The sequence below is a fragment of the Danio rerio genome, chromosome 9 (genome assembly GCF_049306965.1).
Source record: "Danio rerio strain Tuebingen ecotype United States chromosome 9, GRCz12tu, whole genome shotgun sequence".
Taxonomy (NCBI): domain Eukaryota; kingdom Metazoa; phylum Chordata; class Actinopteri; order Cypriniformes; family Danionidae; genus Danio; species Danio rerio.
The window spans coordinates 38249340-38266033 of NC_133184.1; the positions used below are offsets into that span (position 1 = coordinate 38249340).

Sequence of the window (16694 nt, forward strand, 5' to 3'; positions counted from 1 at the left end):
TCAATAGTAAAAAAAATAGACACTAGTAAAGTCTAGTCAACAGTCTAATTGATTTTACAGTCTAAATTAATCTAACTGATTTTACCGACTCATAGTCAGAAAGTATATAATCAAACTGTAGTCAATAGTAAGTCCAGTTGGCTTTTTTAAATTGTAGTGAGCAGTAAGTTCCGACTTATACAGTAGTAAACAGTCAACTCTTGCTGGTCTAATTGGCTTTATAGCAAAAAGGTAAAGATTTATAATTAACAGGTTTAGATGGGTTTTTGACATGAAGTCAAGAATAAGTACATACTTAAATCTTGCAGATCTTATTGGTTTTATTGCTGATAGTCATAGAATAATTGCAAAATGCAAGTGAACTGTAAGCCTTGTTTTTTTCTTCTTTAAATCAATGAGCAATGTTTTCTTGTAGTTTAATTGTTTATAAAACAGAGTTATTTTCTAAATATGCAGTACTTTTGCACTTCACTACAGTTTTTATGCAACAATGGACAGTTGCATCAATTAAATGTTGAAAATATTTGCAGATGCAGTACAGTGAGTGGGAGTACTTAAGGACAAAAAATAAAAAATAAAAAATATATAATAAATGTATCGTTTGAAATGGACTCCTATTATAACAACAATATGGTTTTAAAGATATGTTTATTTACACACATAAAAAATATAAACCGAGTAGCCAGATCAAATGCAGGCCCACTTCCAGATTTAAATCACGGAGGCTGCTTCTGAAATTAGTGAGAGTGCTCAAGCCTTAATCCACATCTGTTTTGACATATGATAGTTTTGTTTGGTCTATTCTTTTGGTTAACACTAATTATTGCATTCATATGCAGATATCATTCTCAAAACTTGTGGGGATTGTGTATATGTAACCGTAGGTCCTTTTAGCATAGCATAGAAAATATCTATTATAAACAGTGTTGGGTAAGTTACTTTAAAAATGGAATAGATTACAAATTACTGGCTACAACTGGAAAATTTTTATCTGATTACATTACTAATTACTTTGTTTAAAAAGTAAGCACATTACTAATTACTTTACTTTGAAGTTAATTTTAAAACGTATAAAAATATCCCTACAAAAATAGCAAATACTTCAGTAATTTAATATTCACTGAAAAACATTACAATGGGTTGATCACAGCAGCTTGACATATTCAAAAGAGATGTTTCACCCAAAACTCAAAATTCTCTCATCGTTTACTTGTTCAAAACCTGTTTCACTTTTTTTAGCACAAAAGAAGACATGAAGAAAACTGGATACCTGTAACAATTGACTTTTATTGCATGCAAGCACTGCGGTGTTTGGGTGTTCTGTTTCTGTCTGAAGTAATTAGTCTACCAAAATGTGTATATTCTACGAAGTTTGAAGCTGATCTGTCAGTTCTGGTCACGTGACTCATAGGTTCAATCTTGTGCACATGTTAAATACGTGATCCCAATATGCATGATGCAAGCCTCAATTAGAAATAATGAGGTTTTGCGCGCAAAATATGCGATATTTGAATGCCCCCATAAGCAGCTAGGCTTCTCTTTACATTCAGAAGATACCCTCACTCCCGATCCTGCACTAAAATCCAATTTAACCTGTTTAGGCTGAGTTGCACCGCTGTATTTTTGGACGCCAGTGTTCTACTTGGTAACAAGTATTGTTGTAGAATGCTCTCTGTTTAAGTGCTTGAGCAAGTTGCTGGCTGAGTTAAAAGCAGTCGAAAGTTCTTTAGAAGCTGGACGTAGACTAAATTTCACAGCAATCTTTTAATTGTTTTACGCTCAGTGAAATCAAAGTATTATCTGCATTTCCTCTTAAGGAACCAAACACTCGACAGCAGCAGCACATTCCCCAGCTATTTCCAGCTATAATAAGCTATTTAAGCTTAGTATCTGATGTTGCAGTGGAAAACGTTTTTTAAAAGAAGCATTTTTTTTCTTCTAAAATCTAAATTTGTAATGTAACTGTAATAACTGTAATTAACTGTAATTAAACTACACAAATGTAAAATGTAATTTGTTACATTGATGCATTCCCCAAATATGTAATTGTAAAAGAGTATTGTGTTACTGAGGAATGCTTTACACCCAACTTTGATTATAAATAGCAAAAATCAAAATTTCCATTCAGTGCAGAGCTCATGTCAGAATCTAACTGTGAATTCATCTTCATCCAAATCCATGCAAGTTTTGTTATATATCCTGTTGTTATAATAATAATAATAATAATAATAATAATAATAATAATAATAATTATAATTATTATTATTATTATTATTATTATCAATATTATTATTATTATTATTATTATTATTATTATTATTATTATTATATTATTTCATATTATTGTTATTGTTATTAGTATTATTATTATTTCCTATTATTGTTATTATTATTATTGTTATTATTATTATTTCCTATTATTGTTATCATGATTATTATTATTATTATTATTATTATTTCCTATTATTATTATTATTATTATTATTATTATTATTATTATTATTACAAACATTGGCAGTTACATTCCAAATAGCACTGTAGTCGAAGAATAAGTTCAGACTTATAGTAAACAATAAAACTTGTTGGTTTTGTTGTAAATGTTTTTAAAATGTGTTTAGATTGGTGTTTGAAAAAAGAAACCCTGCTAATTCCTGCTTGTTTAGAGAGTTTGGCTAGCTTCTTGATGATCGTGAGCGAGAGAGAGCCAGAAATGTTGCTTTCCCAAATGTTGGCATTTGTTTTTGGTCCTGTCATCATCCTGATGCAGACTCATTGCAGTGACCCGCATGTTGTTTAATGTTCTGCCGCTAGAACCATTCCAGCCTCTTAGCAGCCATTTGTGAAAGGCCATTTGTTGGAAACCATAAGTGGCACTGCACTGTGATGTACAGCAAGGCCTCGATGCATCCAGCATCTAGTAAAAGTGTTGTAATAGCTGCCTCCATTTTTCTTCAACTAAATGGGACCAATTTAACTGTCAAAAAAGATGTTTAAAACACTGCATCTTTTTCTGTGTCTCCACCCTTGATGGATTAAAATCGCTTGTCTCATTTCCACCGTCCTCAAACTGTAACCGAAATACGAATGGAAGCGCAGTGATATTTTTCAAGATTCTGCCTGTCACTGTTGTTGGAGAGTTCAGAATATGGTTATTGATTTCCTCATATATGCTAAATACAGCAGACGTTTCAGCCTCGATCGATATCCATGTCTGATGGTGACCCACAATGAAAACCTAATATGCCTAATGACTGTGTATTATCCATTTACAATGTAATGAGACAATCATGCCAGTTTTTAAATCACCCATGTACAACTTGTGGTGCACTTTATTTCAGATGCTAATATGCACATCCTAATTTCAGATTTAGAACTCATACAAATATAATTTGGTTCAAATGGCAAATAATAGGAACGTTGCAATGATCTAAATGTACTCAAGATGGCTTTTTGTTTCTTGATTGTTAGACAAGCAGCAGTAGTGTAAAGTAACTAATTACAAATACTCAAATTACTGCACTGTAAAACTCAACACTGTAAGTTAAGGTAACTCAAAACATTCGAGGGAACCGATTGCAACAAACCATTTAAGATCAAAAACTAATCCTAATGAGTACTACTACTGTGAACTTAATCCATTTGAGTAAATGAAGCAGTTTGAGCACAATAAGGGTGCTTTCACACCTAGACTTTTCTTTTGGAACCTGTCCAGTTTGCCCAGTTAGCACGGTTCGTTTGGCATATGTGAATCCAGCAATCATGTTGGGATCTGCGCCAAAAAAATCACTCCGAGATCGCGTGAATGAGGGGGTCTCGGCTCGATTAAAACAAACTCTGGAGCAGATCGAGTGTAGAGAGAAAGCGATACGATCCGAGCCTGGCTATATTACAGTGTTTTATTATTATGTAATAGGCATACGGCTAAAAGAAGAGAGAATTATGAGGAGGGTGGGAGGTCATTTCAGGCATCTCAAGTCTCCCGGAAGTTCCAGGAGTCTTCTGCAAATGCACAGAGACTCCCGGATGCCCGCAAACAAGGGATAATCTCCCGGAAATCACGCGCCTCAGTCCCGGTCCTCAAATATGATGCGCACCCTTCTCACCCCTCCCCACCGCATCCCTTCTCGCTCTTCAGACATGTCGCGCACCCTGTCAAACACCACCAAACCACCACCCCCCTCAGAAGCTACTCAGAGCGGGGCTCTGTAAAATAAACCATGAAACTCTGACCAAAGTGAGGAGAGTTTACTCACACATGACATGACTTAGCTATTTTGGTCTGTTTAGAAACTTTGCCGTGTGAAAGCGAACTGCACCGAACAAAGAGCAACGATGTAACAATTAAAATCTCTGTTTCGGAACAACTGAATCGATTCACAGGTGTGAAAGCACCCTAAAAATTCAATAAATGAAGAGAGCTCAAACCAACTGAGTACTGTAAAACCTGATAAGTTAAGGCAACTAAAACCGTTTGAGAAAACCGATTGCTACAAAATATTTGAGTGAATAAAAAACTAATCCATATGAGTACTGTGAACTTACTTTATTTAAGTTGAAGAAATTAGGTATTTAATTAACTCATTACCTTTAACACTGAGTTCAAAACTCTTTTCAAATGAGTATAATTAACATTCAGTAAATTTTGAGTTAACTACACTCTTTTAATTTGATAAACTTGACTGTTTATCAACTTGACTGGTTTTACAGTGTGTAATCGTTTGTCTCAAAAATTCTAGTTTCCTAAGTAGTTTTAAAAATGTGTACTGTTTCTTTCCTTAGAGTACATTTTTAGTGCAGTATCAGTACTTTTACTCCACTACTTTTCGATAACCTGCAGTCACTACTTTTTTCTGTTTATGGTGATCAGAAAAAACAGTCCTGTGATTCCTGTCCAATCAAATCGCACATAGAAAGTAAATCGCATAATACTGAACTACCTTAAGGCATGGGCTATTAATAAATGCAGCAAACTGTTTGGAAGCATTAAAAGCGTCCTCGAAGATGTCCTAGAGTCTGTTTAGACTTCATGTCACTGATGAGAAGATGGCGGATGTTTACTGTAGTACGTCATGATTTGCGATCCTGGAGTATGATGTGATCCTAGATTAACATCTATTATGTTGATCCAGGAACATCATTTTTGTCAAATGCAATCTCTACTCCTACACCCAGCCCTAGCTGTAAATTTTTAAAGCATCCGCTGCGTAATAAATATAAGTTGGCGGTTTATTCCGCTGTGGCGACCCCAGATTAATAAAGGGACTAAGTCGAATAGAAAATGAATCAATTAATTAATGATTTGAATGTTGTTCCAGGATCAACATAGATGTTAATCCAGGAACATGTCCTGCTCGGTAAAATCAAGTTGGCTGTTTAACTGTACGATGACTGAAATGGACTTAAACAATAGCCAAATGCACTACAGAATGTTACGTTTACACACACATCCACAAATTACATGTAAATGCATCAGCTTTATACTGCATAATACTCGCTACTCTTAAGTATTTTTGAAAAAGCTACTTTTAACTCATATTTTTAGTAATATTCACAACAGATACCTTTACTCTACTTGCACAACATTTTTGGGCAAGTAGTGGTACTTTTACTGGAGTATAATTTTTCAGTACTCTTTCCACCACTGGCTAGCAAATAGGAATGTTACTACAGAAAAATGTGGATTTAGAAATTTAGTTTTAGTTATTTCCCTGCAGAATGTACTCATGCTGTGTGTCCACTGATGTGTTTTTGCTTCAAAGAAATGCAAGCACTGTTCTAAAAATCCTCAGCCCTGAGTGTTTTTGCAGCGCTGCGTTTTTTTCAGTTGGTTGGTTTGACACAGTATCCCCTCTGTACTGTTACAAGTTTAAAGTCTTTAGCAGATATTTGTTGACGGTTGTGTGGTATTGTCCTGCTCCTCCTTCACTGTGATTGGATGGCTAGCTCAAAAGTGACACTGATGATTTTTTTAACTTGCAACAGTAGAGAAAACGCTGAACACTCAGTAAAACGACATCTCAGCACCTCACTACATACAGTTGAAGTCAGAATTATTAGCCCCCTTGAATTATTTGCCCATCTTTTATTTTCTTCCCCAATTTATTTTTAATGGAGAGAAGATTTCTTCAACACATTACTAAATATAATAGTTTTAATAATTAATTTCTAATAACTCATTTATTTTATCTTCGCCATGATGACAGTACATATTATTTTACTAGATATATTTCAAGACACCTTATACAGTTTTTTAAACATTTAAAGGCTTAACTAGGTTAACTAGCAGGTTAGGGTAGTTAGGCAAGTTTTTGGTTTGTTCTTTAGACTATTGAAAAAATATATAGTTTAAAGTGGCTAATAATATTGACCTTAAAATTGTGTATAAAATTTTTTAAACAGCTTTTATTCTAGCTGAAATAAAACAAATAAGAGTTTCTCCAGAATAAAAAATATTATCAGACATTCTGTGAAAATGTCCTTTCTTTGTTCAACATCATATTGGAAATATTTAAAATAGAAAAAATAAATTTAAAGGGGGCTAATAATTGCGACTACAACTGTAAATGTGGCTCTACCATTGACAACAACAGGAACAAATGCTCAACTCAAGAAAAAATGCTTTTGTGGACACACTGCCTTAGGGCTGATTTGTACTTCTGCGTCAAATGGATGCGTATGGTCCATCGCAGCCTTCGCACGGTCGCATAGCCCTTGCTGTGGCTGACGCCGACACTGATGCGCACCTCTCAAAATTGTAACTACATGTTGCAACAATGCATAGTTCAAACTCTGTAAATGGTCAGCTTGGGTGGTGCTGAGAGCCACAAGCCCGATGAAACGATTGTTTACAAGGTTCGAGTCCTTTTGCTTTTGCTTTGTGTTTACCTTATGGCTAAAGTTGTTGCACGTCCGCCGGTTCTCCCCACTGAATGAGAATATTTTAGCTAATTGTAGCGTCCAGAATAAACAAAACACTCGTAAACAAACTCAAAACAGATGAACAATAAAAACCTACTGCCAGCAAGTGTTTAGAAAGTGTTATTGCAGAGCAACACAAACAGCATGCAGAAGTATAAATGCTTGACTACACGCAAGGCAGGCACTCTGGGTCACGCCGATCACTTGACCCAGAAGTATAAATCAGCCTTAATGGTCCAAACTCTATAAAATATTTACACACTGTATGCTAAGACACAGATCCCCACTGTTGAACCAATTGCCCATGGAGATTCACCACATTTCGTGCAGACGTTTTTTACTAGTTTGCATTATAGTTTAGATATTGTACAAATGCAATATTTCAGAAATAAAGTTCAGAAAAAGCAGCTTCACTTGCTGTAGCTGAAAGAGTTGTTCCTATGACTTTCATTTGGTCTAAGTTTCAGCCACTATAGAACAACTCACCTTCTTGCAATGTCAGTGAAAATTGGAATGTTTGACTGCCAGTTGAAGGAACACTCTATTTCTTTGTAAATAGTCACCTAGAGTTAAACAGTTTGAATTGTATTCTTTTTGTACCCATTCGGCTGATTTTTCTAGGTCAGATGGGTACAGTTGTACCTTAGCTTGGCATAAACCATTGAATCGAATTAGCATCTTTAACAAATATAGATTAACAAATAGCATCTTGGTCTTAGTACACGTTCTAACTACAGAAAAAAACAAGCTTTAAATAGGGAAATTATCAAAACGTTCTCTTCGTTTTTGTATTTTTAGCAAGATGCTAATAGTCTAATCCAATTCAATGATTTATGCTAAACTAAGCTAAAAGTGCTCCCGCCCAGACTGGGATTTAGACAGAATGCATTTAATGGTAAAACTCAACTGTTTAACTCTAAGCTAAATGAGCATATTTCCAAAAAAAAAAAAGTTGCTTTAAACAAGGTTTGTCAGATAATAAAGGTGTAATCCAATAGGTGTCCGATAATTAATATCTGAAAGTTTTCTTTATCTTACCATCCCCTGGATTGTGCTTCAGAATATATGTAACTTGTGAAATATGATTAAAAACTGCTCCTTTACTTACAATATATTAGGTAAACTTCAAACTGGACTATACAGTGATTTTGAAATGCAGAAATTGCAGGTTGTTTTCTATTTTTACCTCCACTGTTGATATTGTAATATGCTTGGATTTTAATAGCCTAAAAGCTTAAGTTCACAAAAATAATGTAATGCAGGTTTGCAACTAAACAGGGTAATTCAATTATGACTTTACGGTATTTATTTATTTATTTATTTATAACACTATTGGATGCAGTCCTTGTCCTAACAAAACAGCAGGAATAAAAACGTAATGTCTCTTTAGTACTTAGTAACCCAGCTCATTTCACATCGCTTAGGGTAATGGGATCCAGATATACTTAGAAAGCCTCAGTGCTGCATGATTAGTGCTTCTATCCACTTACAGTACTCTCCAAATTCCCTTTTAACTAACCTCATGGCTCCTTGGGTATTAGGCCTTTTTTCATATTTCACGTTTGCCTAATTTTCTATCTTTATCCTCTTGGTGACATTTTAAAATGGGTTCGTTCTGATTCAACCTTGCCTCTGTTTAAAATACGACAAAATATCATCAGTATCACTGAGTAACTGCTTTTCTTCTTTCTTGTTTATTTTAAGGCATTAACTACTTTAGCTGATGCTGTTGGCACCTGTTAAATGTCACGATTCTTAAATCTCTGACTACTAAACTTGCTATTTATGCACCAATTTAATAGCAAATATAGTGTAATTTAATTAAACAACGGCACATTTTTCAGTTAATTAGACTAAAATGCATGATACATTTCTACTTGTTTGATATTTTAAAGTCTGTAATTAAAATTAGCTTTTCTTTTTTGTCACCTTTCAAAGCCTAATGAACCATTTAGATGTTTTGATGAATCATTGGAGACATTTTTACTCAAAAAGTGCACTTGGCCATTCATCTGTGCTTTTCATGGCCCCACTATAACGTTCACATAGATATCCTCTTGCTCCATCGATTTGAGCATAAGTACCTCAGCCGGAGCGAGCGAGAGAAGGATGTTGACTACAGGTTGAAATGAGGTGCTGCTTTTGATGGCGTTTCCACACTTGAGCTCACTCTCTTTTCCAGAGATGAAAGCCAATCCCCGCCACCTCGACTACATGCACACAAACACACGCGTTCTGCCACCAGGAGAGGGTGAGGACGTTAATAATCCACATTTCCCTAATTAAGTCATACATCCCCTGTTAATTACTCCCTGGCCTCTCTAACAGTGTCTGCAAAGGCAAGCTGTCAGCCACTTTTTATTGTGAATGATTAATTAGTGATGGATTTCTGCAGACTGTTAATAAAGAATTCTGTTAGATTTTTCAAAGAGCTTGCCTCAGCCAAGTGTTTAAACACAATTGCTATTTCTCTGATGATTTTCAGACATGACAGTAGACAAAGACTAACCGTTTTATAATGCTCAGTGAGATGTCGCTTTGATTGATTAGGGTTTTCATGCTCACTGAGTGATTTTAATGTGAAAAAAGGAAACCAAAAGTGCTATTGTATTACTTTTTTTTATTTGCAATATCAAGGTTCTGCACAGTAGCCTCCACAAAAGAAATGCATAATTAAACATATTAAATAATGTGTATCGGAAAATTCTGGGTTAAGTTTTATATTTTAGGTTTGATGGAGAGAAAATATTGTCAGGTCAGTAGATAGAAGTCTATGCCTGGTCTCTACAAAGTTTTATGTGTACAAAAGTGCGCACACTAGGGCTGCACAATATATAATTTCAGCATCGATATACAAGAAATCTTTCCCAGAGATGGGTTTTGACAGGAAGGGCATCTGCTACGTAAAAACATGCTGGATAAGTTGCCGGTTCATTCTGCTGTGGCGACATCAGATTAATAAAAGCGACAAAGCTGAAAAGAAAATTAATGAATAAATATTGAAGAAATCAGTATCAATATTGTCTAAGAAATTGTGCTGTTTGTAACTTTAACAACAACTAATTTTATTGAGGTATTCATGAAGCAAAGACTATGCAGTATTATTTATGAATTTGATTATTTAATTATGTGCCTGAATACTGTTAGGCTCCTCAGAAAACAGTAAAACACTGTATTTTTATCTTTTTCTTTTTTCTTTGTATTTATTTATGCTTGTAGATTGTTTATTATATTTCATCATCCCGGTGTATCTAAAATAACAAATTCTTTCCAACTAGAGATATTCAAGTCATCTGGTGAAATTGTATTCATATCGCTATATATATTAGAAAAAAATTACACGAGTAGCAGTGTAATAAGACTGTATATCAGCACAGGTGGGAGGTGAAAAAAAGAAAATATAAAAAAGAAAATCAAACACGGAGAGCCTAAAAATCCTTTTCTATGAGAATCTACTTTTTTTCACAACTGCACTGACGTCAGAACAGCAGAAACCATTTCTAATTCACCAGCATCATTATAGAGCTAGTATTTGAATGATTTGCTTGCGTAATGTCTAAAGAGATGACAAAACACATGATTTTGCTCAAATTTTAGGATTATAAGGCTAAACTGCATGAAATGCCATCAGTCTAGAAACATTTCCCAGAATTTCTTTGTTGCAATCGGGAGATCACAATAATTATTCCCAATAAAGCCATAGCAAACCAAACACTACCAGATTACTATTGTGTTGCGATAAGGAAAAACACTAAATGGATACGGGCATTTCTTCTTTCTTTCTTTTTACTTTTTACCGAACTAGTCTACAGTAACATAAACAGGACACTAATTGAAAAAAAAAAAAAAAACAACCAAAAACAACCAAAATGTAACGCAGAGTGGCCAACACAAAATGCATACTTTTGAAGTCAGAATTATTAAACCCCCTGAATTATAAGCCCCCTGCTTATTTTTCCCTAATTTCTGTTTAACGAAAAGATTTTTTCAACTCATTTCTAAACATAATAGTTTTAATAACTCATTTCTTATAACTGATTTATTTTATCTTTGCAATGATTACAGTAAATAATATTAGACTAGATACTTTTCAAGAAACTTCTACACAGCTTAAAGTGACACTTAAAGGCTTAACTATGTTAATTAGGTTAACTAGGCAGGTTAGGATAATTAGGCAAGTTATTGTATAACGATGGTTTGTTCTGTAGACTATCGAAAAAAAATATATAGCTAAAAGGAGCTAACAATATTTAACTTAAGATGTTTTTAAAAAATCAAAACTGCTTTTTTACTAGCCGAATTAAAACAAATAAGACTTTCTCTAAAAGAAAGTATTATCAGACATACTGTGAAACATTCCTGTGAGAGGCAATTGCAGATTAGGAAGGAAAGTGGAGACTATATAGTAGAGTTTTTAGTCGTTTCTTGAAGACAGCAAGTGACTCTGACGTTCTGATGCAGTTGGGAAGTTCATTCCGCCAACTGGGCAGATTGAAAGAGAGAGTTTGGGAAAGTGATTTCTTCCCTCTTAGGGGACGTTCAATCACTGAACGCAAGTTTCTGGAGAGCACATAAATCTGCAGAAGTGAGAGCAGATAAGAAGGAGCAAAGCCAGAGGTCGCTTGGTAAGCAAACATCAGAGCTTTGAATTTGATGCGAGCAGCAACTGGCAGCCAGTGCAAACGGGTAAGTAGCGGAGTGACATGTGCTCTTTTAGGTTCATTAAAGACCACTCATGCTGCTGTGTTCCGGAGCAGCTGAAGAGGTTTGATAGAGTTAGCTGGAAGCCCGGCTAGTAGAGAGTTGCAATAATCCAGTCTGGAGAGAACAAGAGCTTGAACAAAGAGTTGAGCTGCATGTTCAGATGGGAAGGGTCGGAGCTTTCTGATGTTATAGAGTGCGAATCTGCACGATCGAGCAGTTTTAGAAATGTGGTCAGAAAAGTTTAGTTGGTCATCAATCGTTACTCCAAGGCTTTTCACCATTTTGGATGCAGTAATGGTTGCCCCATCCATCTGGATTGAAAAGTAATGGTGTAGAGTCGGGTTGGCAGAAACTTCAAGCATTTCCGTTTTCGCGAGGTTAAGCTGAAGATGATGATCTTTCATCCAGTGTGAAATGTCAGACAGGCAGGCTGAGATGCGAGCTGGAACAGAGGGATCATCAGGGTGAAAAGAGAGGTATAGCTGGGTATCATCAGCATAGCAGTGGTAGGAAAATCCATGTTTCTGGATGACTGGTCCTAGAGATGTCGTGTAGATGGAGAAGAGAAGTGGCCCAAGAACAGAGCCTTGAGGTACCCCAGTGTTTAGATGCTTTAGGTTGGACACATCTCCCCTCCCAGACACCCTGAATGACCTGTCAGAGAGGTAAGATCTGAACCATTGAATAACAGTGCCTGCAACGCCCAGTGACTCAAGCGTAGATAGCAGGATCTGGTGGTTTACAGTGTCAAAAGCAGCTAATAAATCCAGCAAGATGAGGACTGATGATTTAGAGTCTGCTTCAGCCAGTCTGAGATTCTCCATGACCTAGAGCAAGGCAGTCTCAGTTGAGTGGCCTTTCTTAAAGCCATATTGCCATGTGGTTGTTTTGAGTCAGATTATATATATATGTATATATATGTATGTATATATATATATATATATATATATATATATATATATATATATATATATATATATATATATATATATATATATATATATATCGCAGAATAACAAAATATTGCAATGTTACATTTTTCAAATATCGTTCAGCCCTAGCATACAGTATGTGCTGGAGTGGCTCTTTTCAAAGTCCTGGGTCTTCACCAACATTATTAAATTCTCTGTATCACATTTACTTTCTTTTATATGATCATTAATACATTTAGATGGTTTATTTTTATTATACATATAATTGCATTAATTGGAGACAAGCAGAACGCAGCTAGTACTGAGACAGTTGTGTGTGCACCTTGTTTGTAAGAATTCAAACAAAAGGCCTGTATTCACAGCATGAGTCTACTGCATGAGGGAAAATGAAAGTTTACAGTGTTTCAGTGACAACATACTGCATTAAACTACTGAATATAACATTGCATATACCATTAATAATGCAGTGGGTATCTGATAATGTTTTATCAGTAAAATGCCATGTTTATATACAGTATACTCAGCGAGTGTGCAAGCATATTTGTATTACATAAATCTAAAATGTCAGCTTGAAAAACATAAATATTTGTATTCTGGATTCAGCATTGCCTATTCAAGCTTATTTACTGTAAGTCAACCATCTCAGTTTTATACAGTACATTTTTGTTATGTTTTACCATTTGCCTTATTATTATTATTTTATTATTATTATTATTATTATTATCATCATCATCATCATCATCATCATCATCATCATCAACAACAACAACAACAACAACAACAACAACAACAACAACAACAACAACAACAACAACAACAACAACAACAACAACAACAATATTATTATTATAAATTTTTTTATTATTTTTTTTATGTAATTAAATTAACTTTGCCTTAAGTTGTGATTGTGTATCAAATCAAGTGTATTATTTAAAAAGTGTTGTATTGTGCTATAAATACCACAGTTGGACACATACATGCATTTTTTTTGCATTTGACTGGTTTAATTGTAACTTGGACTGTAAGAATAAAGCATGGCCAAACAGTCAATTGTTTTCTTTTCTTTTCTAGATGTTGGTTCAGTTGAGGGCTTGGCTTATCATCGGGCCTGGGACACGATTTACTGGACCAGCTCCACCACCTCCAGCATCAGCAGATACACAGTAGACCAGAGCCGACAAGGAGCCTTCGGGAGGCAAGCTGTTGTCACCATGTCTGAGGACGACCATCCTCACGTCCTGGCTCTAGATGAATGTCAAAAGTAAGTGACTGCTATTATCTGTAAAGAATATTCTTTAATTACAAAAATGACACAGAAAGTGCTTCTTAGCAGTGATGAAGAACGCAATGTTTAAAGTGCTCCGAGTTCTCATTGAAATGCATATTTGCACTTAAAGGAATAGTTCATCCAATTAGGAGTAGTTATATTAGAACTATAGAACTATTAGGAGTAGTTCACCCAATTCTCCAATTACAAAAATGACACAGAGATTGATTCTCAACAGTGATGAAGAACACAATGTTTAAAGAGCTCTGAGTTCTCATTGAAATGCATATTTGCACTTAAAGGAATAGTTCACACAAAAATTCTAATAACCCCATAATTTAAAGATGGACATAGTCTGAAATGTGTCATTTTATCCTGCCTCCTGACTCCAAACAGAAATGCCAACTAACCCAGCCTGAGCTCAAACCAGCGACCTTCTTGCTGTGAGGCGACAGTGCTACCCATCCTAGCTATTACATGCTGTATAATAGTGTTGGATAATGGCTTTCATTTTAAAGCTTCCAAAAGTGCATACATTTCTAGTTAAAGTAACCTATACACCACACAAGTGGACCGATTTGGTTTTTACCAAAAAATTTCACTTTTTATTTTAAATTATAAACTCTAAACACTGACTTCTGGTGGTGGTCGAACTCACATTACGTGGATTTGCCGTATATGGTCAATGACACATGACATGACACGTTAGAAGAGAAAGCTTCAGGAAAAAACATGTCTAGCAGGAACCATTTACCACACAAGACAACAACCAGGGCTTAATTCGTGCCGGAACACCTTCTGAAATCTGATCAAACACCTTGCCTGCGTCCCAAACCGCCTACTACTCAGTAGGTACTGCATTTGAATTTACATGTCCTACTCGGCCATTAGAAAGGTACATTCTATACAGTATGAATGTGAGCAGTATGAATGGAATTCGAACGTACTACATACGGCATTTTGTCATGGTCACGTGACCTACCTGTGTCAGTTGTGTTGCTTCACTCCCATTCATGAATTCTCTTACAGGGCACCAAGGGATAGTGCAGCATGCATGGGATGTGCGTTTTAGAATCTCACTGGAAGGAGTATGTCATCCGGGTACTTCTTGCATACTGATTTTCAAATTCTATACAGCAAACTGTATAGTATGGAAGTATGCGGTTTCGGACGCAGCCCCGATTTTACAGATCCCCCTCCTCACAAGCCTCCCCCCATACTTTATACCGTGACTCCCCAACCCTCTTTACTTTTATCCCAGACACAACCACCCATACCCCCCCTCACTCTTTCGTCTGCAATCCTCCACCATTCCCCACCCCCCACTCTTCACTTTCGTATGCAACATCTCTTAAGCAATTTAAGCACTGACAACAAACAAGAAAACTAGTTGACTTGGCGTCACTGTAACGTTATAATTTTTTATTACTGTTACAATGCCACATACATGTGTCTACCTGGTTTATGTCATGCTTCATACGTCGTATATGTCCGTTGTGCTAAACATGAATTTGAATTTTGTTTATAATTTAAATATTTGAAATATTTATTTTTATGTAAGTAGACATCAATCTGCTTAATGTGAGTTTTTTTTTTTATTTCGATACAGTGGTGTATAGGCAAAGATTATAGAATACACAAGACATGTCACTCGTATAGTTTTAAATGGGGGAACGGTCAATATGGTGAATGAAGCCCTGCCTACTAGTACATGAACCAATCATTGATGGCTATAGACTAACGTTTCTCTTGGGGATAAGCTCGGACCAGACGTGTGCTGTTACGTCAGTTTCTGGGGTCAACAAATGCACTGGAATCTCAGTGAATACTTGCTTCATGCTTGAAATTTATACTATTAAATGAACCACACTTTAAAACAAAAGTTTTTGTTTTTTAAATCTTTGTGAAGTTTATTTATAAACTAATTTCTAGAGGAGCACGTGCTTATGATTGATAGCACCTGGTCCACATTAGCTAACACTGATTTACCAATCAGACAACTCCTTAACCACTATAAATAACCAAAGTATCTTACTTCAGCCATCTTCGTCTTGAAGAATCCCCCCTTCCACCCCTACTCCGCCCATTTCTTTGTCAGGGCAGCACGGAGGCCTAGTGGTTAGCACCACGGCCGCACAGCAAGAATGTCACCGGCTCGGACACTTCCTGGCCAGGTCGGTGTTTCTATGCGGAGTTTGCTTGTTCTCCTCGTGTTTGCGTGGGTTTTCACCGGGCTCTCCGGTTTCCTCCCACAGACCAAAAACATGTAACATAAGTAAATTGACAAATCTAAATTGACAGCATAGACACTTCATAGCGTTAATCTACTTCCAACATCATTAAGCAGGGGAGTTCTCGAGACCTACCTGAACTCGGACTCTCCTCTCGCCCTGCAATGGGAGGTAGCCCCAAGCTCGAGGATCTCCCAGTTCAGGGCTCTCTCCAGGGACAGCATGCCAAACAATGCTCCGTAATCAATCATCAGCTAAGGGCGAACTCTTAAAATGAAACGAACTCAAGATATAGTCCGTACTGTCAAACGCACATCGGATGGCAGCAACTATTCAAATGCCCACAAACTTGTAAACAAAGAATCGCTGTCATTTCTGGGGGAGATTCATCATCAAGACCAAGTTGTGAATTACTTCAGAAGATCAGCTTGATCTTACGAAGCATTATTCTGACGATGATCATGTGTGAAATGACCATTATGAGGTTGGTGTCGTGATCTTGTTTCTTTCAAGTGCGCATGCGCATTAGCTTGGGCAACCTGAAAAAAACGCAGACTTCACAGTATTGGAGAATTTGATATTTCCCTATTCAGACAAAATGCCCGAGCATATCTCGAGAGGCATTTAAAAGATGGCTGCCGA

At 36.0% G+C, this 16694-nt stretch overlaps 1 protein-coding gene across 5 annotated transcripts in view; it reads left to right on the plus strand.

The window, feature by feature from the left end:
* lrp1bb (low density lipoprotein receptor-related protein 1Bb) overlaps nucleotides 1-16694 on the plus strand; it is a 667407-nt gene that overhangs the window by 512268 nt on the left and 138445 nt on the right. For all 5 annotated transcript variants that reach the window (XM_073912904.1, XM_073912906.1, XM_073912905.1 and 2 more), the window contains one exon: nucleotides 13626-13815. In XM_073912904.1, the coding sequence (XP_073769005.1) occupies nucleotides 13626-13815 (190 nt within the window). The remainder of the gene's footprint in view (nucleotides 1-13625; nucleotides 13816-16694) is intronic.